Source organism: Hibiscus syriacus, unplaced genomic scaffold (genome assembly GCF_006381635.1).
Source record: "Hibiscus syriacus cultivar Baekdansim isolate YM2019G1 unplaced genomic scaffold, ASM638163v2 tig00002840_pilon, whole genome shotgun sequence".
NCBI classification, from domain to species: Eukaryota; Viridiplantae; Streptophyta; class Magnoliopsida; order Malvales; family Malvaceae; genus Hibiscus; species Hibiscus syriacus.
The window spans coordinates 9,790,811-9,814,742 of NW_024061947.1; the positions used below are offsets into that span (position 1 = coordinate 9,790,811).

A 23,932-nucleotide genomic window follows, 5' to 3' on the forward strand; every position below is an offset into this window, starting at 1 on the left:
CGTAGCCCAAAATACATGACATACGAGAGATGCAAGGGAATTGGAATATTTTATTAGATAGTTAGTTCCATATTTAAGAGTTTTTCTTTTAGTTTCTTCTGGAGAATAGAATGGGTTCTAGGTTTCTCGAAATACATTGGTTGTAATACCGCATGGGAAGAAGGCAATTGCTGTGATTCAAAAAGAATAGGAGTTTTAAAATATGTCATCGATGATTACACGTATCACTGCCTTTATTGATAACGATCGGAGATTATCGTTTAAACACGTTCTTCTAAGGTAGTTGAATGCATCAGGATGGCCCGTAATTGCAGATTACGCAGGGTGAAGATAGGCGTAATGTTTAACCTCTTTCTTTCTTACTTCTTTTCTCTTGTTATTCAAAAAAAGAATAAAAAGAGTGCTTTCCTTTGTTTTTTCATCTTTAATTGGGTTAACATTAAAGAGTGCTTTCTGAAAACCAAAGTAAGGACGACTAGTGATTGACACATCAGAATCAGATTATGCCACACAGGCTTCGGATTTACTTGAATTGAATCATTAATTTTTGAAACTAAGAGGGACTAAAGATAGAATTTTACCATCTAAAATACTGGATTTTCTTCTGCTCGTCAGCAAACACAATTACCCTATTCTCAGAGGTTGATTACCCAAACTCTGAAAATCATAAAAGAAAAGATTGATTGCTTGAAGGAAATATATAAAGCAACTTCCTTTACAAAAAAGGTAATCTGGATTTAGAAATTTACAACCTATAACTCGTCGGTTGAAACCTGAAAAATGTTTTTCTATTCCGAAAATATACCCTAAACTAATTATTGAGCTTTAAACAATCCCTATTGTTTCATCTTCAACCCCCGTCCACAAATCTCCTCAGGCGCAGGTGCATCCCAGTTGACAGCCTTTTTCTTCATTTCCCTAAACTCACCAACACATTCCTCAAAAGTCAAATCCTTAACTTGCCGCCTCGTGGCGGCGAGTTTTTTACCGGCCACCCTATCGAAGATCGTCTCCCATTGATCCTCCCAGCCGCCATGAGCGTCGCATAGCTCGATCATCCCGTTACCCCAGTTGGTCCAGCTCCATCTCTTGTCAAGCGACGACATTACATCGGCAACGCAACTGCCTTTACAAACAGGACTACATGGCCTGCATTTTGCCCCACTCAGTGGACCTCGACTCGACAACGCCGCCACCGGCACTCCCGTATGGGTAGGCGGGAATTGGTACGTACGATCGGTCACGACGCAGAAGGGCAATCTATTTTCTACGTAGGATATTTCAGGGTGGTGAGTTGAGCTTTGAAAGCTGATTCCGAGTTGAGCCGTCTGTATCCAGCCGAGTCGAGTTTGGAGATGAGAGAAAGACGGGAGAGGGCAACTTTGGAAGTGTGAAAATCGCCGATGCCGAATCGGTCGTTAAGGCCGCCGTATACGGATCCCGAAGGAACGGTGTATCGGCCGGCGACGAAGTTCTGGGGATGTAACGGTGCGTTCCAGTAGCCATCTACTCTGGTGCGGACGATCCAGTCGTAGGTAAAATTGTGCTGCTTTTGGTGCGATTCGATCATCGTGAGACATCCCTCTACCAAATTAAAATATTGAAGGAGACCCTGCACAAGTTATGTGGTCAAATTAAATAATATGAGAAGTAAGAGGAAAGAATTGAAAGTGGTAAAAATGTTGAAAATGAATCGGCTGCGCGTGAGACTTCAGCTACAAAATGTTCAAAAATTAATAAATGGCCAAATCAGAATGTTTCGCGAAATCCAATTCAAGTCAAATTTGATGTCAATCCCATTTACCAAATCAAAACGTTTCAGAATCCCAATTCAAGCCAAACACTCAAATTTGATTATGTAACCGAAATTAAAAACGTTAACAGTTTTAACCTGGATGCCATTAGGGGAGTTCGTCGCTGTCAGGACTCGAACTTGCTCCGCAGTCTGCGGCACTAATCTCTGACCAAATATCCGAACCGACGCCAGTCTCGGCGCCGTTTTCAGGAGCGACAACTTGAAGGCGTTTTCATCCATGGGGCAGTGCAAAAAGAGGTCTGCATTAGGATACACTCTAAGAACCCTCTCGATGATCGACAGTCCAGTGAGCTCGAACCTCCTGGCTCCACCAACCAAGCACACCGCGATCCTCGACTGCAGCAATTTATCAGTAACGTTGGCCGAAGTAGTTCGATCGGTGCACCCGACCGGAGATGAACTGGTAAAATCGGAGACGTTGCTTGTGGGTGAAGATGAATGATCGGAGCGGTAAAAAGTAATCGACGGACGGTGTAGAAGATAAAACAACAAACAGAAGAATCGAAAAAGGAACGATCATCAATAAAAGGAAACGCCAATCGAGATCCGATATTCGTTTCTTAATGAACGTGGTAATCTTTTCTGCCATCTTTATCATCCCAATTTATTGTTGGTTTCCGGATTCGCCCATAAAGAGGAACTCGATAGAAATTGCAAAAATGTGCACTAAAAGAAGGGGAAAAAGAAGAATATTATCATGGAAGTTTATAGAGATATGAAGGAATATAAGACATGACTTTAAGCCAAGGAAGATGAGGAATTTTCGAATTTCATGTCACTGATGATTCTTTTGATCATATATATGTACATGCACACCATATATATCACAAATAGTCAGTACCTTTGGTTACTTTTCCCACAACATTAAAACTGGGCTTCGAGATTATATTTAGCGTGTTTGGATAGTTAGCCAACCATGACGGACCGAAGATAATAAATTATTTTAATTAAGTCAATTCGTTTCTAGTAATTTATTTATTTTATCCAAAATATAAATATATATGGATTATTTAGTAAAAAGAAAAAATATATAAAAATATTATCAAGATAATGGTACGTGTTGTTCGTGTGTGTATATATATATATATATCGTTTACTACATTAGACATAACTCTTCAAATAATAAAAAATTATGATAGAAACACGAACCAATTTATCCCAGTGGTTAAAGGAATCTTTATTATTCTTATAGGTCACAGGTTCAAGCACCAGCGACTGTAACAAGGTGATTGAGTGTTTATTGTAAAATGGTTGAGAATATTTATAACATATACTACTTTGTAATCACCTTACCTTGATAAAAAAAAAAATTACGATATAATGTACTCATATTTATGTTATTTTTGATATTTTAATCATTACAATTAGGGATGGATCAAGAGGTGGGACAGTCGTCTCACATAAAATTTAAAATTGCTTTATATTTTAGATTTTTTCTATATATTTTCTATTGAAAATTTATTTTTCTCTCATAAATTTCTATAAGTTCAAAATTTTCTCTTAAAATTTTAAAAATTCAAGTTTGCCCTCAATATGAAATCCTACATTCGTCCCAGATTACAATCATAATCGAAATAACATTTAATTAATAACTTTAAAATAATAATTAAATATAAATGTTAGTTGCTTTAACAGGATGATGAAGAGTCATTGGAGCTTCATACTATATAATAGGACTAATTTTTTTACAATAATTCATAATGCCGTATTTAGGGATAAGCACGGGACCGAAGGGAGCGATTCTTTATTGTCACGATTCTAACCAAGAAGTAAATTGTTTCCATTTGATATTGTTCTGCCCCAATGATTGATGATCATTTTCTTGTTCTGAACCTATCCTAATCTTTATAATTTTTAGAGAAAAACTTCGACTCTACTTTGATCTGATCCAAATATATTAGTACTTTAGAATAATTAAAACAATATATTTTATAATAATATTTATAAATTATTTAATATATTTTAAACAGTTAAAATAATATATTTAATAAAAAATATTATATTTTAAACAATCAAATAATCAAATTTTAATATTTGATCTGAAAAAAAACATTTTTTTAATCAAAGAATAGTCGATAAAGTTTGGATCGTTGGGAGCAAAGGATATATATTAATAAACAAAGCGTGGAAAATGTTCTTCTGGAGAGGTATTCTCAATTAGGTAGGGAGAAAAGTGATGATTATCATTCAACTGTTGATTTCTTTTTTGCTGAAAAATGTTCTTTTCTTTCCGCAATAACTTTGGGTCAGGGATTTTGACCCTAAAAGTCAAATTTTATATGCTAATCTTCATTACATTAAATATAGATCACATGTGGTTATTTTTAGTATTAAAATAAGCAATGTCATAACTCCATTATAAAATTAACATGTTGAGTGATAAAAAAAATTCAATGTATAAAGTTTAATAATTAAATTAAAAAAATAAGTACAGTTATTAAAATGAGTTAAAATGAGTGAGAGAGGAAAGTTCAATGATTAATGGGATACTTTACTCTTTAATATTATAAAGAGGAGAATTTTTAGATCTTTAAATATATATAATATATAGAGGGATTAGTAATTTATATCAGGTCAGATCAGTAATTTTTCACTTTAAATCTGATTTTATCTTGTCCCGACTCTCTATTATATACCCACTTCAAATCATCCTAAATCCGAAATTTAAAGAAAAAACCATCCTTATAAAATCGAATCGGATTAGAATCATCGAATTTAAGTACTTTGATCGTCCTTAATTGCATTTCCTGCTTATCACGACATTATTTGTTATCAAACTTAAGCAAAAACTTGAACTTAGGATGAGCAGTTCAACCACATGCAACAATTGTGATACTATTACTGGTCTTTTTATGACGTTGTTGGTTAGTGGTGCTTGCGCCATTTAAACCCGACATGGTTCGAGGGCCGGTGAAGAAAACTAAACTATAACAACAGTGATACTATTGTAACAAATCGATAATACAAAATATAGATAATGAAAATGTTACTTTTCAAAGTTTGATAGTCAAAATTAAAAGAAATCCTAAAAAAATGATATATGTTGTAATTTATTATTTTCTATTTGATGCAATATATACATTTCTTAAAACTTTTAGTTCAGAACAATTATATTCGAACCATATTTTCTTAAGTATAAAGTGATTGGCTAATTTTATATTTCCTACAAACAAATGTGTATTGTTGAATAATTAATTTAATAAAAATTGACATATAAAAGTTTTTTTTAGTCTTGTAGACGAACCGAACGAACATGATAACGATGGTATGTTCATGTTCGTTCTTTTAACTTTAACCGAAAAAACAAACGAACATGAATAACTAAATGAACGAAATTTCTTGTTCGTGTTTGTTCATTAAGAAATGTACATGTTCGTGTTTGTTCATGTTTCGTTCGTTAAAATGATAAACGAACGTTAATGAACACAAACGTATGAACATAAAATTAATTAGTTTTATATTTGAGAATTTTTTTTCTTTATAAATAATTTTAACATTCATATTTTCTTTAATTAATTTTGTTATTTTTTTATTTTGACTTATAAATTAATTAGATTTTAAAATATTAATGAATTTAAGGTTAAAATTTATTATGTATTAATATTTTAAACGGGTATGGAGATTGAGCTGAAAATAAACGAACGTTCATGGATGTAAATGAATGAATGAACCCTTTGTTCATGTTCGCTCGTTTAATAAATAAACTACATAAATGAACTTTCCTCCAAATAGTTCACTAAAGGTTAAACGTTCGATTCGTTTACAGACCTTGTTATTTTTATGTCATTGATTATATGATGACTTAAATAAAAAATAAATATTTAAATCATAATATTTTTTCTTTAAATACTTCAATTATTTTTATTAAGAAAAATATTTAAATTGTATATTTTCAATATGAATATTTATTGATATAAGTATCTATTATGAGCAGAAAACTTATAATTTTAGTATATATTATTATTAAACTTTTTTTTTATATGATATCTATTTCTTATACTCATGAATATAAAATTTAAAGTAAATATTGTATAGAACATAAAGTAATAATGAGATGATAATTTAAGTAGTTATTTAAAAATAATTGTAATACCTAAAAAGCAAAACAATACATAGTTTAGAGATTGATGTTCATACTTTCATTTAAGCCATTTTTTTTATGATTTGATGAAGCGAACAGACACACACACAGATTCATTAGCTCTTTAAACATTTTTTTTCACTGTCCTTTTAAGTTCCAGCGTTGTTTGGAAGAAGTCATGTGCCCGCCAAATGAATCCCAAAGGCAAAGATTCTGCCGATATTTTCTGTCTTACGTTGCCGTTGGCCGCCCATTTCTCTAGCTTTTCAACTCCCACTCCTTCCAAATCCACTTTCCTCATTGAACCAAATTCATAAGTGTATATATTTTGCCTTTCTTTTTCTGGACCCTTCCATGGCATGTTCTTAATCTATGGCAACGAGCAGGGTTTCAAATAGCGGACAGCTAACGCTATAACGGCCGCTAGCGGTGGGTAGCGGAATCACGTCGATAGCGGTCTATATTAAAGAAAAACCAGCAGCCTAGGACGAGGCGAGAGATTATATTGGAATATGTGAAAAATGCGCAGCCGGAGTTCATGAAATTGTTCGTGAAACGAGCCGCTCAGCAGGTTTCGTTTTCCTTTCCTTTTTTTTTGTTAAGGATTCTAATTTGTTAGGCTCTGGAAATGGAATGAAATGATACTGAAAATTGAAAGAAAAAAATTTCCCAGGTTGTCGAGGCAATGCGGCAAACAGTGACAAACATGATTGGAACATTGCCCCCTCAGTTCTTTGCTGTGACGGTCACCACTGTAAGCATATTATTCTAATAGATGTTCCTTGTTTCGATTTTGACTGTTTTTATCAGTGTTATTGAACTATACGTTGTTGGTTTAGACAATCATTGGGAGCTCTTAAATTTCACTTTAGGTTGCTGAAAATCTTGGGACAACTAATGTATAATGTTATGCTTCCTGGATAGGTTTTCAAGAAATGAACTATATATGTTCTTCATTTTTACTTTCATTATGTTTTATTAGTGTTATTAAACTTGACTGGTGTTGGTTCAGACAATCATTTGGATTTCTTTGATTTTCATTTAGATTGCTGAAAATCTTGCACAGCTCATGTACATTGTTATGATGACTGGATATATGTTTAAGAATGCACAATACCGATTGGAATTGCAACAAAGTTTAGAGCAGGCTGCTCTTCCCGAACTGCAAGAAAAAAAGGTACGTGTTTTCCCCCTTTTGCATCTTGAAAAAAAAAATCAAGATCATAGCTATTTTCCCGAGAGGCGTTGCTGGTTCTTTGCCAATGAATCTATACCCAAAAAGTAATGGCTCTCACATCACATCATCTCCATGGTGGTTTGTCCCCGAACCATGTGATTTGAGTATAGATGGATGGCATAGCATGATGTATTTAATTTCAGTGATATAAATGCACGAGTCATTTGTGTCTATACAAAACATACCTGTTGTGATTTGTTTCTATTCTTTAAGTTATTGAATCCTATCAAGTTATCTTTGCTGTCATTTACTCTGGAGAGATATTTTGCTCGCCTCAGTTTGATGTTAATGTTAGTTAACCTGAGGGCCATTACATGATATAGCTTATTTTGAAGCGATCAACAACGCAAAACTTGGTTTTTTGTATTACTTGTTAAAATGTTTGGTGACAGCTGACAATTACTGATTGATGTCTTTGATTTCCTGCTCACTGCTCTGTATTTAACTTTCACCATGTTGACTGAACTGTTTAATGGCAATACCATCTATAATAATAAACTCTTAAATGTCCAAGTATTTTTCGATGGTGCTAAAGGTCTTCATCTTTACAGGATGTTCCTGATTATGCACCTGGTACACAAAAGAATGTGTCTAGTGAAGTTATCAGGTGGAATAATGTTTCTGGCCGGAGAAAATAGATGCTAAAAGTACATCGAGTTACTTGAAGCAGAGATTGAGGAGCTAAATCGTAAAGTCGGAATAAATTCTGCAAGTCTCTGTTAGAGCCACAAAATTTGAAGGTAAACAAATGTTCTTGTTGACAGTTGATTCTATAGTTTTGTTTGAATTTTTATTATGACAAGAACTTAATGAATACTTGTTGCATCATGTATCGATTATAATTGTGTTGCTACTTGCTTCAAATGAGATTTATCTACGTATGCATTAACTCAAATTCCATGCTTTGTAGGATTTGAAAAGTAGTGCTGGAGAGGATGTGTTTGCAATGAATATGTTCTTTAAGCGTCTTTTAGCTGTTTCGGATCCCAACCAAATGAAGGTTACCATTACATTGCTTTGATAGTTTTGGCATCGTGGTTTATAGTTTCGGATCCTCTTTGTTTTGGAGAATGAGAATCCGAATTCCACCTGTTGATTTGGGAGATACATGCACATTGTGAAGAAATGTGTAACCCATGCGTACTACAATTTCATTCAAGTTTTGAAGGATACATCCTAACTGACCCATGTGTTTTGTTGCAGACAAATGTAACCGAGACAGTGCACCGGAACTCGCCAAGCTTCTTTATTGGCTCATGGTGGTTGGATACAGCATCAGAAACATTTAAGTTCGATTTGATATGGAAAGAGTACTCGGCACTCCTCCAAAGCTTGCCGAGTTGCCTCCAGGAGAAGATATTTAGATGCTGGTTGCGGACTGCTGATATAATCGGATAGCAATTTTGGAGCACATTAACATGCTATTATTTATGTGGAGAAGCAGAGGGTTAATTCAGGGTGATTTTGTGCATGCCTTACATGTATTGTCCAAAACTTATGATGATGAAAACCTTTAAATATAGCTAAATTTGGTTTTCGTCTATTTCTGTTACAGGTAAATTTTTTTTTATCAAATTCAATCCCAATGGTTTCTCTAAGTCAAATCTCTAATTTTCTTTTCCCTTAGCATGGAACTATCCATCATCACCTTGCAGGGTATTCTTCTGCCTCCAATGATTGCTCACAAACTATTCAAGGAAATCTGCATAAGCTCATTCCATAAACTCGAGGGTATTTTAGCTGCCAATGCTTATAACGCGGTTCTTGTTGAATCATATGTAGTTGGTCAATCTTGTAGTACATTGACTTCGATTCAGTGACCAAGAAACTGGAAACCCGAGTATAGCACACCATCGTAGATTCAAAAGGGCTACGGCTAGATACTCATCATCCTTAAAGACTTGGAGTATCCTTGACTCGGCTTGAAACTCATCAGACTGCACAAAATCGTCCTCATATTCTATCTTCTTTTCTTCCAGAGTTATGTCTTCATAAGAGATCATCCACATGCTCAAAACCCGCAATGCTTCCATGGCAGTGTTGTGAAATCCACCATCGATATATGCAGAGAACACAACCGCAGGTTGCAGGGCCAGGCCTGATTTTTTCGTGGTACATCTGCTCAATGATAAATTCAATTATGTCGATCCTAACCTGACATTCATCAGTGAAAACCCAGAACCGATGTCAAGAACTTGTAAAGCCGCAAAAGCACATCACCAGGAATGGTGCATAAATAGAAAATGGAGAGAACAATAAATTCAGTTGCAAAACTTTACCTGTTACCTTTTCCAAACATGCATTTGCACAATGAGTAATGCCATATATCAAGAGAGGGGAGAGAGTGACTGGAAGGATACCTTTTCGCTTGCTCTTTTAAGAATGGTATTATACAACACCACATCCATTTGAGAACCTTCTAAACATGCCTGATCCAGAAGACTTAATGCTTCATCAAATTGTTCATATTCCAGCAGTATCTTCACAAAACAAACTCGAGCATTAGAAATGAATTTTTACCAATTGTATAATTAAGTACAAACTAAATGCTTCCCTCTGCTTCTCACAAAGAGGCATTTACAGTACTGGCACAAATGAAATCCATTTCATGCATATAATGGGTTACAATATGCAGGACAGCTAAGAGGAACTTAATACTGAAGACTAAAAGTCTAGAATTCCATCTTTTAGGGTAAGAATCTGAATATTAAACTTAAAAAGAATAGTATCATTATGATGCCCAGTTCTAGAGCTATGTTTGAAACACACAGAAGAATGTTTTCCAGCATGTTATAAGAGTTGTGACTTCTTCAAATCCCAAGTTTTCTTGAAGGTTTGGTCTTAAAAATAAATAATGACAGGTTTGGGAGACAAGTTCAGGATAACAGCATGCAAATGGTTTAGAGATATTTTGAGCATCCAGAATAAGCTCTTATAAATTCCCGTTTCTCTTCAATGTGCATACAATGGGCACAATACCTTCATCAGAGCAGTGTACATCCTGGTTTCCGGAATAAAGCCATGACGCACCATCATCGAAACTAGTGCACAGCCTGATTTGAAACATCTTATATAGCTACAACAATGAACCATTACGTTGTATGTGAAAACATTTGGCTGGAGATTAGATGATTTCATATTTTTAAATATTTGTACTGCGGTGCGACACTGCACATAAGAGGGAAATATAACTTTATGAAAACATCATACATAACTTATTATAGCAATAATTGCAAACAGTAAAACTACATTGTTAGAAGCACTAACTTCTTCAGCCTCAACGAGCGCATGGAGAACTATATTATAGGTGGATGCTCCCACATTGTAGCAGAAAAGGTTTTCAGCAACATGTAAATACTGAAGCAGCTCTGTTGTCATCCCCTCAGTTCCAAGGGCTTTTAGCTGAAAATTATCCAGGCAAGCAGCAACCCTTACATAAGATTGGTCATGGTCCATGTAAGAGAAAGAGAATACATCGGCAGGAAGTTTACCAAGTTATTCATTGATTTACGACTATGATGAACACCATTTTGAGCCATATCCATTTATATAGCATTTATTCGTTTTCTTGAGTCAACATGTGACAATCTGTTCCCGCTTCATAAGGAAAATTCACATTACCAAATTTTGAAAATAGTAGCTCATATGTCTTGATATCTAGCTTTGGTTGATCCTGCAAAATTAAATCAACATGAATTTGCGCCCATGGAGCCAAATTAGCTTATTCACAGTTTGCTTTGGTTCTTGTGTCCTTGTCTGCGCTGATACCCTCAGTTACCAAGAATATATAGACTTCTACACGATCAAGTGGCTCTCATTAAAAATTAAAACGCTTCTTAAATCTATAACCTAAAGGTTTATTTTCCAAGTTCCGTCCTTTCTGCTATATGTACTGCTTTTTTTTTTTTATCATTTGCTGCAGGAAATCAGAGCCAAATAAAAAAAATTGAGCAACAGGAAAATAACTGGGATAAAGGTTTCTGAAGCATGTAACACATAATATGAAGCGACTGATTTGAGGAGAAAAATGGGAAAGAGGAAAACTGATTGGTTAACTAGTCTGCCAATGTTTCAAGTTTCATTGAAATAGATTGCAGGAATAATAAATGTTTCTTCCAGTCTTATGAGCAAAAACTTGGTTATGCACTCACATACGTACAATCAATCAAATTGAAGAGAAATATTGAATAAGCAAGGGAGAAAACAAGCAATGCGGTGTGACATTCACTTATCATAGTATCACAAGCTTCAAGAGCATTAAAAGGATAAGGATATGAGCATTTACAAACTTTCTGCAGTAGAGCTTCAGGTAAGTCGAGTTCTAATTCCTTACTACATTGTACTGAAAGAGTCGCAAGGGTTGAATCAAAAGGCTTCAGATTTCTCTGTTCCATTACTTTTAACTGCACAGAATTAAGGCAAAATGGATATTTGTTGGTACAAAAAGAAATATCACTAAAACATGACTAGTCATTCAATTAAATAACCTACCACTTTCATGCCTGCACCAAATCCTCTTGTTTGAACAATAGATCTCACAAAGCCATCATATGTATGGCTTGATGGCTGCAACCCAAGATTTTGCATCTAGAGAAACAGAAAGACCAAAATAAGATTGACTAATAGAGAAACACATCTCTCAAGTTACTTTTGATGTGAAATTTATCTCCCTATAGGACGATTTCAGAAAGAAAATCATCCTCCTAGAATTATGGTCATCAAATCAGATATTATAACTCGTAAAGTGAAACCAGAAGTCCATGGTAGAGAAAAAGTCCTACCAGCGTTATCAATTGCTCTGCTAATTCATAATCTCGAGCTTGTGCACAAGCATGTAGTACATCACTGAAAGACCACTGTAGGACTTTCACAGCAGACAAGTTCTTATGGTTATTCAGTGTATTAACCGTAGCACTGATTGACTTTGATTTATCTATGTTGAAGGCATCAGTGTCCAATTTCAAGGCAAGAGACTGCTCATTCTCTCCCAATTGAACATTTGGTGATTCTAGCTCAACTTTGGATGGTATAGGGATGTCTAATCTTGAACAATACAAGCTTACTTTACCAGTCCATCTATCAAAACGCTTCCCACTAATGGCTAAAGCCACCATATGTTGCAATGCTTCATATGCAGATTTTAAATCTTTCAATCTTGTAAAGGACCAGATAAATTTTTGAAGAGATATTATATTTAGACTGTATTGTTTTATATATTCCTTCCAAATTTCATGGGCTGCAGATAGATCTTGCTGCCAAGCTGAAAGGTTAAGGGAACAGCAGAAACAACCAGATAAGATTACCAATATGATGAATTTGTATATAAAGATGCCAATACCGTAAATAGATGAATGAAAAAAGTAACTTTACAATAGCTAACTACTCATTTTAATAATTTACATGGTAGGCAAGCTCTGAAGGGGAAGGCAGGAAAATTAGTAATATAAACCTACAATAAAAAAAACCAAGATCAAACACTGTTTCTACACACCTTAAGAAGCTCTAAATAGGTAACTTCATTTTTCTCAATCTTTCGCTGCTCCATCAAATCTAAACATTGATTAGCATATACTATACTTCTCATTTTTGCACAGGCCCTTAAGAAATAGTTGTACACTGGAAGAAGATGATAGATGCCGTGATTCTCCCCAAGAAATTTCATGAAATTGCATGCCTGAGGGAAATACAACAAGAAGAAATGAGGGAAGTTGTAATGGAGATTTGAGGAAAAGGGACTGCAGAAGCATCCATCTACAGACTTTTTAATGTGATTCCAGACAATGATAACTACATTAATGATGCACCTAAAAATATAGCCATGCAGTAATAATTCACGATCACACAAGAAAATATTGTTGGTTGTTCTAGGCAAGTTAAATGAATCAAAATCCAAATATACAGGGAGGTAATACATTTAGAAAAATCACTGCTTAACAATTTAACAAACAGAACATTTAACTAAAACAATTAGATAAAATGCATACCTCCTCCAAGTAACCTCCTCTACAAAGTGCTTGGACCATAAGAAAATAGCGTTTGTTATTCAAGCCAATCTCCCTTTCCACCATTAATCTCCACGTTTCCATAACAAACTGAACAGGGTAGGGAAAAATATTCCAACTGTTATTGCCAAGGAAAACCATTGATGTCATCTTTCTTCCTTTCCAGTTTGTCAAATATCATTAATAGTCCCATTATCTATGTCCCAAGATAAAATCTAGAGAAGAGAAACGCATTGAGGATTGCACAGTTGCAATCAGCTAACTAAAATTACATGCCGAGCAACTTACTAAAGGATCAGGTGACCTTGCACAGTAGTTAAGAATGTAAACAAAGTCATTGACTTGTAACGACTGCTTTCCATTACTGAAGTCTAAAAGCAGGCTAGAAGCTCTACTTTTCTCACCTAACCGAAGGGCATCAACAATTTTAACTTGAAATGACTTTGTTATTGGCTCTTCTTCATATCCCAAAAATACATTATCTGCATTCACAAGTTTAAGCTTAAGATTCGATATATATACACACACAGTCAAACACAAACCTAGTCTACTAATATCAATTTCATCAGTTAAATTGGAAAAATAAACTTAAAATAAACGAAGAATTTGGCTAATGAACCATTAATAGTTGTAAGAGTTCTACATAATCCTAAGCTTCTTATCAAATTTCTTCGTCCCTGCAACAACATTGACTAATTAACCAAAAGAATAGAACAATAAATAAAATTTCCATAACTGAGAATTAAATATACCATTAGCAAATAGAAGCATCTGAGTCATCAAATGAAAAATAAGCGAATTAAAGAAAAAATACGTACATGTTGAAGTTCACCCGATTTGAATCTACATAATGTTACTGCGATTGAGCGCAAAAAAAATCCTCATTCCTTGTTCTGTTACAGTATTGAATGAAGAACTCCGCTTTTCAGTTGGTTTTCCTTCTATGGTTTAAGCATTTTGAAACTCTAGTAGGATTCATAAGCTATAAAACCAAAACAATTAACAGTGTTCAATTGAACCTCATCAGTCGCTCCTTGTTCTGTCACAGTATTGAATGAAGAACTCTGTTTTTCAGTTGGTTTTTCTTCTAGGGTTTAAGCATTTTGAAACTCTAGTAGGATTCATAAACTATAAAACCAAAACAATTAACAGTGTTCAATTGAACCTCATCAGTCGCTCCTCGTTCGCTGCTTTCGAAGTTCGAACGAATTGGTTGATTTGCTGATATAGTCGCAAAAACATACGCTAGACGCAGCGGATTGAGCTAGCGCTGTGTATATTCCATTTCCACTAACCCCATTCGATGTGGTCGGTAATTGAATTAAGATTCGGCCCAATATACCTCAAACAATTGTCTAACAATATGATCCACCTCTTGGGCCCAAAATCGTCTGAGCCATGGCTCAGTAAGACCAATGACTTATTTCATTTATTTTTTAATTAAGTATTGTTTTAATTATTATTGTTAAACCCATTCAATAGTTTCAGAGATTAAAAGGAGTGTTATTAGTCTTCTAAATCTTGAATTTGAATAGGTACATGTGTAAGATATAAGGTCAGGATAATTAAGATATAGGGTCATGATAATTAAATTGTATGTTGACGGGACAAATAAACCCTATTGTCCCTAGACTACGTAAACTTGTCGGTGGTCACATCATAAGATCATAACTCATTCGAGAATTTGAGAAACCTAAAAGACATGGAACTCTGAAAATATAACCTAATGTGATTTGCGGTGAGGTATAATAGTGCATTTCTTAGTTAGTTGCAACTAACTCTTAGAAAGATGAGAAAATCTGCAGGTAATTAATTGCCATTTAAAGTGGCTTGACTGTGTGCCCAAAGAAGGTAAAGTATCTCGGTTAAATATTATGCCTTTAATGCACAGCAGGGCAATGTCATCATTATATACAAATGAAACGGATCATACAATCTCATATGCAAATAACAGTGACCGGCCTTTCATTCTGCCTGTGAAAATGGTTATGGAGGTCGAGATAGTTTCCAAGGAATTGATCAAACCCACTTCTCCAACACCCCATCATCTTAGAACACACATGCTTTCTTTTTTGGATCAGTTCCTTCCTCCAATTTATGTTCCTATGGTCCTCTTTTATACGAACCAAGAAGCCAGCATTTCATCAGCTGATATCATTGCCAACAACTCTAGGAGGGCACAATTTCTCAAACAATCTCTATCGGAGACCTTAACTCTCTTTTATCCGTTCGCCGGAAGGATCAAGGACCATCTTTCCATCGATTGTAACGACGAGGGAGCTTACTGTGTGGAGGCAAGAGTTAACTGCTCCCTTTGCGAATTTCTAGAGCTCACTGACTCGTCCAATGTTCCTCTGCTCCTCCCGGCCGAATCTAGTTGGACTACACCGAGTGCGGGAGGTTGTGTAGCCATGATACAAGTCACGACTTTCTCATGCGGTGGCATTGTTATTGGCGCGTGTATCTCGCATATGATCGCCGATGGAACTGCCGTTACGACGTTTCTTAGAAGTTGGGCTGCAATGTCTCGCAATTCTGGTGAGGAAACTGCTTATCCTAATTTTGATGCCTCTTGTGTCTTCCCACAGAATGTGGCATACCCCAGGGAGGCAACTCTTTCAGCTCTGATAACCCCATTTCTCAGAAAAGGAATATGTCGAACTATGAGAGTTGTTTTTGATGCCTCAGCAATAGCTTCACTGAAGGCCAAAGCAACAAGTTCAAGTGCATCGGATCCGACACGAGTGGAGGTTGTTTCAGCCCTCCTCTCTAAGTGCATCATGGCTGCTTTCAAAACAAAATCCGACATCCAGAAATCAACTCTTATAACCCACGCAGTGAATCTTCGTCAAAGGGCAGTACCGCCGATCCCGAAACAATCGATGGGAAACTTCCTATGCATGGTAGCTGCACTGGTGATGACAGACGAAACAAAGTTGGATAAATTGGTTTGCCATCTGAGGAAAGCAATAAGAAAAGCTGATGGCGATTTTGTTGCTGCCCTACAAGGAGACGACGGATGTCTTACATTTTGTGAGCACATAAAAGAGATAGGTAACGTATCGTGTGGTGAAGCCGGTGAGATTGATAATATTAGCTTTACCAGCTGGTGCAACTTTGGTGTGTATGAGATAGATTATGGGTGGGGAAAGCCGACGTGGGTTACATGCACTGCTTCCACTGAATCAGAAACAGTGTTCATGAATTCGGTTGTTCTCATGGATACGAAAATGGGGAACGGAATAGAAGCATTGGTGTACTTGAACGAGCAACATATGGCTATGCTAGAGCAGAACGAAGAGCTCCTTGCGATTGCTACCGTGGAACAAAGTCCAATGAATTAAGGCATAATATCAAAATTTTAAACAGTATGTAAAAGTGAGCTTCTTTTTATTTTCTTATCGGTTATTGTGAAAATTAAGACATATTATCAAAATTCGGCCTTTAACATTTGGTTGAATAAAGTTTTAATGTTTGTTTTCATTTTCCTTTGTCTTCTCCTTCGATGGTAGGAGCTTCAGCTTGTGATTGATAGAAGCACAAGGAAAGGTTGGCATCTCAGCAATAATAATAAGGCTCTTGATTGTTGCCCCAAAATAGGAATGATTGCTATAGCATGAATAGTAAATATCGGAATTCACAGATTATATTATAATGATTTCTCAAAAAAAAATTATCTAAGAGGAATTATCATATTATCTCATTTTTTTAAACTCCGAAAGATAAAATTTTAATACCTTTTGAATTCAATAACCATCATTTAATAAAAATTAAATTATACCGTTCATCACCAATTATACTCTAAATCGTAAATCACAAACCTTCCACTTCCACCCTCCCGGCCTCATGATCTCACTCTACAAATCTCTCCAATCCGCTCATTTTTTTGGCCACCCACTGTCCACGTACACTACGCCTCTCTAGCTCTCCGAGTACACCCCAAATTCTAAATCCAAATCAATAGAAAGTTATAAAAATAATAAAATTAAAATCTCCATTCAGAGTCCTTACACCTTTTAAAGTCCCACATGACGATAACACAGCAAATTCAATCGACGAATCGTCGACAGCATCCATCCCTTCCCTTGGTGTCGACATGCACCAAAATCCCACCATCTACTAGGCAATGCCATCATTCACTGTGTCACCACTCACCACAAACATCACCCCGCAATAGGCCCTCGAGAAAATCTCAATTAGAATTTTAGAGAAGAAATCACATTGCAACTTCTTGGTGTCTGGGTTGGGCCACAACAGTCTAATGTGAACATCTCTCAACCATGGCGGTTGCACCATTTTCATTGAAGAAGACAAGACGTGGATCATGTAAATCGGGAGGAAACTTCCCAGTTTGGAATCTTACCACGTCGAGTACATGACCAAACTCCACCAAACATATGATATGATGGAGAGGAGAATTACACCGCGGGTGAGTGTCGGGGTTGTGATTTAGGATTTAGGGATTGTGTTTAAGGTTTAGGTATTACAATAGTGTATGTAACTTAATTGAAATTTAGGGTTTATGTTTAGGATTCGAGTATTACAATTAGAAGACATTTGGTTCATGGAATATAACATTACCTCTGGGAATAAGATTATCGGAATGTAACATTAATACCTGACATATTACTGAGAATGTTATATAACTGTGTTTGATTTGTTTAGTAGGAATGTATGACTGCAGTGTTTGGTTAAAAGAATAAAAGATTACTGAAATGTATATTTTATCAAATTGTCCTTATTATATCTTTATTTTTAACAAGTTGAATTCTAAATATTCAAATGAAAATATTTATATAAAAATTCATAAAAATATATTATTTTATTATTTTAAATTTATATATATATTTTTATAAAATTTAGATTCATAAAATTTGTATTTTTATAAAATTGAAAAGATAACCGAGTATAATAAAAGAGTAAATATATCATATATTCTTTTAATATTAGTTAATATTAATCTTTACACCAATTATCTACAAATATATTAAAATTTTACATCAACATTTAAATATAGAAAAATATGAAAATTTTAATAGACAAATCATTTTAGTCCTACCGAAATATACGTGGGTTGATTATAAATTAATTATACAAAAATATATCCATATTTTATGTGGTCTTGATTGATATAAAAAAATTATGACTGTCAAATTCACTTTTTTAAGTCACCTTTACAAAAGGATTTAATGTATGATAAAGAATAAATGGAAGGGCATTTTGAAATAATACTTTTATTTCAAGGGTATTTCAGTCCATATTGATGAGAATCGATGAATACCTAATAAATTAGGGGTTTAGCATTCCCGGTAAAATAATCCAAAATTTTACTGTCGGAGATTATTGCCCCCGTTGGAATCTTTGCCATCCAAACTAAGGAAATAGGTTCTGGAAAAAAAATTCAAATATTATTTTCCACCCTCCAAACAACCCCTTAAGGTTTGTAGGGTATAGTTTTAGAGTTTAAAGATTGTAATTTAGGGTTTCTACATTGTTATTTAAAGTTTGGAGTTTGAGTATAATATTTGAGATATAATTCAGGGTTTTAACTTTATTTTTATTCGAATCCTACATAACAACAATAATAATAACAAATGCAATATCATATAAAAATATTAATTAAATATATAAGAGGAATATTAAAAAAATAAATGATTAAATTAAAAAAAATTAAATTTTAGTAAGAAAAAAAAAAGATAATTGAGTGATGAATTGAAAAACGTAATTACCCTTTATAAAATGAAATTGAGAATTACCACGTTGATAAACGATTAGTATAATATAACATTGGACAAATAAATTTAAATCGTCTCTACATTTTTAATAAATTTGAGGTATATATAAGGCAGTGATGAGTGTATTATTTGATTAATATTTTGTTATTAATTCATTTGTGTTACCTCCTTTTATAGTGTTAATTTGGAATGTTTTTATTCGAATTTGTGTAGGACTCTATTTTTCAGGAAATAACAATTAAAAAGTCGAATTAAACAAATTTTCCTATTTATTTGGGAAAAGTTGGCGCTAATCAGATTCAAAGATCGATCCAAGCACAAACTCTGATTAAATAATACAAGTAGCAAGATCAAATGAGGAAAGCAAGGCGGACCATAATTATTTAGGAATTAAAAAGTTGTAATTAAATTCAAACATCTTAGATTTTATTATTTATTTTATTAGGAATTTATTTTACATAGAATTTTAGTTTACCATTATTTATTAATTATTTTTTTTGAAAGAGGGTACTTTGTGTTAAGGAATTGCAAAGTACACCACCTTAAGGACCTCATTAAAAAAACTCCATAACCTTAAATGGAGAAAAAAGAGTGAACCAAGATGGGAAAAGATCAATATAAATAAGCTATAACAATATACAAGGCAAACCCCAAACCACAACCCAACTCAAGCTAACACCAATACAATCCATGCAAGAGAAGGAAATAGAACGATATGAAAGCCAAAACTGATCTAGCGCGAAACACATAAGCAATGGGAATTATCCGAACAGTAACAAAACCATGTTCACCAAACCTGCTAAAACACTACATAACACCATGACTTCATCCATCTTTCTCCCAGCATGCTAAACACAACATACAAACACTCCCCAAACGCAAATAGAAGGATTCAAAATACAATCACTCCCCAACAAGATTAACACATCAGCATCTCAGTAATCAAAAGCCACTCATTTCTAACTTCTGAAGCAATAGATGGAAAAACTTGCTACTACAACTAAGACAATAATGCACAAGAGAAGCATAACAAGACTCGATTCCTTTCAATGCTTCAAAGAAACTGGAAATATCAAACTTGTTGCTCCTCCACTATGGATGCTTCATAACAAAACTAAAATAACAACTAACTCCCACCGTAAAACACTCGCCGCTTTGTATATAACAAACACTGCTTGAAAAACAAAACAATGATTGGTTCCCCTAACTCTCCATACAATAAAAAACTTGAATTCCATATGAGAACAGCGAAAAAGTCCAACCAATAACCGACTACATTAAGAACAAAGAACCTAATAAACGCCAAATGATCTTAACAATTGGATAAATCACCAGAAAACAACTTGCCAACCGATGATTCTTGTACCCACTGCAACTCAGACTAACGATTAATGCAATCTACAAATATCCTTACACTGAGATACTAATTAATACTCAACTCCATCTCTTCTTAAAAACCACGACAAAACCACATAGACCAAAAACATTAGACCTCACGACAGCCCCTAATTGTCACACACCAAACTCAACTCAACTATGGTGAATTGAGAACATCACTTCCAAAACTAACAACTTTAATACCAAGATTCTTACCTAATGTCAATGTCTCCTCCACTCCAACAATAGCAGCTGCCCACCTTTTCTTCAGATCCGAATCTAAAAGAGATCTACCTGATAATTCAGAGGAGACTAGGTCAGATTTCAACAAATTAAGTCTCTTCAACGCTCGATCTCTTCTTCTTCTCTCATCTTTCGATAGGACTTTGTAGAGAACCAAATTTCTGCTGTTTCTTTTTCTTATTTTTTACTGGACATAACTATTTCACTAGAGTTAACAGAAGTAACCCTCACAGAAGACTTAAATAAAAGCCTCTCATCCACTACTCTGGTTGCAGACACCTCTTTAATCGGGATCTCCAAATGACTTGAACAATTGGAAAATAATTGGGTATGCCATAATTCAACATCTCTATTTAAGGCCATAAGCCCAACACTATCACCAATAGCCATGATCTTGAGCCCATCATTAGACAAATTCGGCACATCAAGCATGTTGTCTTCGAAGGCAGCACCCATTAGTGCCTCAGGAAGCATGTGCCTCCTACTAGCTGCCCCAAAGCCATTAAGAGTATCACTCCAATGATAGAGAGAAACATGCGTGGGAATCACATTACGTACTTTCTGGGAACTAGATCCTCCAGCCCATACCTCTTCAAACATAGGACTAACATCAGCATCCTCAGCAACTGAAGGCCACGCTCCACCACCAGAAAGCGAATCGTTGAACGTTGGAAGCCCTACGTGAACTTCAGTAGAGATTTTAATGGAGAATAATCTTCCATTATAGACAATAGAAACTTTCTCTGAATGTCCGAAACATATTGTACTTCCATCAAAATCTTTTCTACATCGAATCTAAACCGATTACAAGTATCCTCATCAACCAAAATCACTTTTCCCTACAGGCTTCCCAAATCCATGAAAAATTTCTCACTCCACACTGCTAGAGGAACGTCCATCAAGGAAATCCAAACTTTAATTCTAACTTTATTTTCAAAGCCCTCCAGCATATCCAACTCACCAAACCAACGATGAACCTATATCTCTCTATTAGACCAGCACTCCAGATGATCCTTTTCATTTTTGAATTGAATGACAACCAACAACTCATGCCAAATACTAACATGCACATCAAACCCTTCAGCACTGAAAGCCGAATGAATAATGTCTTTATTGTACATTTTTTTATTTTCCCCAACAGACAAGATTTTCTGCACACAACCTCCTTCTCCGGAATACAAATATTCAATCTTTTCTCATCAATTTTTGGTTTTATCTTTGAGGCTATTTCTTCAGTAATCGTAACGTGAATCACTTTACTCGGGCTTGTTTTAATAGCATGCTGAGTATAATCAACATCTTCAAATGCCCTTCCTTCAACAATCTGCATCCCATCAAGTACTTCCTTGAATGACCTGGAGACCCTTGACGAAGGCTTCCATATTTTCCTAAAGGATCTACCTACCTCAGCCCTCTTGATCTTAGATGCTCCGAGGTTATCATGAAATACTCTAATCTTAAAGCCATCCAAGATCCTACCATCTGCCCTACGAACTGCTGAATCAGCTTCATCATTTCTTCTGAATCTAACAAAAGCAAAAGAAGAACCGCCTGAGAGTCTTCTTCTACTTTTATACGCTATGTACACATCGGTCACGACTCCATATGCCTGAAACATCTCCCTGAGAGTTTCATAATGAATCCTTGTACTCACATTGTTAACAAACACAGTATGCCATTTCGTAGCTCGATCACACCTCTCCATCTCACACCGCTCTTTCTTTGTTACGGGGGATTATTATTAATTATGATTTGTAGTTTGTTAGGAATTAAGAGTTTGAATAATTTAAGAGTTAGTATTTTATTTTCATTAGGTTAATTCAAGATTATAAATATTGTAACACCCTCATAATGATACGGGTGACCCGATCCGATCCGAGGTGTCACATTAGGGCCACAAGAGCGACTCACAACTAGAGAAATTAATTTTTTTTGTTAAAACATATAAAATCATAAAATAATTTATAATTAAAATACAAGTTCAGAAAACCATTCATATATTACAAACAGAATTAAAATCATACAAATTCCAGACTCAGTATAAAAAAATCAAATATGACCTACATACCCCCCAAGTACACTTGTATCGTACTCTGCAAAAACAATAGAAGGAACTCCCATTACTGATGTCGATAATTGCAATGAATTTATTATTTTAACCTGAAATGATGAGTAAAAGAATGAGTTTTGGGAAGCTTATTAATACAAAACTACCAAAAGATGCTGAAAGGCATGCAGATAAATAGCAAGTATTTAAAATTTTCTCATTGGTTCAGAAATCTACAGGTTTCCGTGATGAGCTGAGGTTCTACAGATATTTCTTCGGATAACGTACCTGTAGCTTATAGCTTAGAGGAAACGTTCAGAAGACCAGATTCAGGATATTAAAACAATGTATAGTTTGTTCCTTTAAAACCAGAATAAAATGTAATCATAGTTTAAAAGCAGTAGTAGTTATTTCAGTAAAATATGTTTTTAAAATCACTGTAGTACCCTCCATCCGAATACTCTATGTGAAATTCCCCGGGACATCATCCATAAGGACTTACCCTAGACCTCTAGGATCTAAGACTTCAATATGAATGATCAGAACATAAAGGGTTTACCAGCTAGTTGAACCTCATACTCTAGAATCCTACCCAATCAATACCCCAATAAAACAGTTTCAGATAGAACCAGTAATATCCAAAAACAAAAATAGAAATTGGGTTTTTATTTAAAATACAGAGTTTCCCTCCAACCATACATCAAATGTAGTACCCTAGAACAAACATCCATAAGGATTTACCCTAGACCCCTAGGATCTAGAAGTCCAATATGAATGATCAGAACATATATGATTTACCAGCTAGCTGAACCTCAAAGTCTCCAGACACCTACCCAGATAGTACCCCAATAAAACATATCAGATAACATATAGTAATATCAGAAATCATGAGCTAATTGTACCTTGTATCAGAAATCAGAAACCAGATATCAGAAACTGTACTTTATATAAATCGGAGAAAACATTTTGTTAATAGGAAACACTAGATGATCCAAATATTTTTCAAAGGCGCTTGGAAATGATCAGAAATAGAAAGTATGAACTTAAGCAAAATTGATTGGATTTCAGGATTGAGGTCCCTATTAAAAGGGTTTAATTGCTATAAGATCTAAACAGACTTTCAGAGATTGATATTTTAGGATCTAAGGTGTATCAGAAAGGTATTAATTAACATAAAGTGCAAGGAGGTGTCGTTATTAACATCTTGAGAAACAACATATAATTGTTGAAGAGCAAGAAACTTTTAGGAATAGAAATTTGATAATCAATAAAGTTGGTTCTAATGGGATGGGGGATCAAGCAATAACAAAAAAAAAAAAAAGACAGTTTGGGCATGGAAATAAGAATATATCAGTGCGTAATTTGGATTTTGGAAGAACACGTTGCACACCAGC

At 34.8% G+C, this 23,932-nt stretch overlaps 3 protein-coding genes and 1 pseudogene across 3 annotated transcripts; 2 read left to right on the plus strand and 2 right to left on the minus strand.

Moving 5' to 3' along the window:
• Positions 1-737: 737 nt before the first annotated feature.
• On the minus strand, positions 738-2,451 carry LOC120157204. The gene is given in 4 exon segments (XM_039168425.1): positions 738-1,285; positions 1,288-1,612; positions 1,892-2,237; positions 2,239-2,451. Coding segments are annotated over 4 exon segments (1,296 nt in total). The 5' UTR covers positions 2,415-2,451; the 3' UTR covers positions 738-836.
• Positions 2,452-6,269: 3,818 nt separating this feature from the next.
• LOC120152623 lies at positions 6,270-8,592 on the plus strand (annotated as a pseudogene).
• Positions 8,593-8,596: 4 nt separating this feature from the next.
• On the minus strand, positions 8,597-14,536 carry LOC120152635 (pentatricopeptide repeat-containing protein At1g76280). Its single transcript, XM_039164826.1, is given in 17 exon segments — positions 8,597-8,840; positions 8,884-9,213; positions 9,215-9,288; positions 9,495-9,614; positions 10,114-10,302; positions 10,402-10,536; positions 10,626-10,732; positions 10,735-10,807; positions 11,328-11,537; positions 11,626-11,721; positions 11,916-12,401; positions 12,626-12,808; positions 13,119-13,226; positions 13,425-13,618; positions 13,756-13,813; positions 13,955-14,016; positions 14,509-14,536. Coding segments are annotated over 16 exon segments (2,430 nt in total). The 3' UTR covers positions 8,597-8,840; positions 8,884-8,906.
• Positions 14,537-15,118: 582 nt separating this feature from the next.
• Positions 15,119-16,480, plus strand: LOC120152645 (stemmadenine O-acetyltransferase-like). The gene has a single exon (XM_039164837.1). The coding sequence runs from the start codon at positions 15,119-15,121 to the stop codon at positions 16,478-16,480; it is 1,362 nt and encodes a 453-aa protein (XP_039020768.1).
• Positions 16,481-23,932: the final 7,452 nt, after the last annotated feature.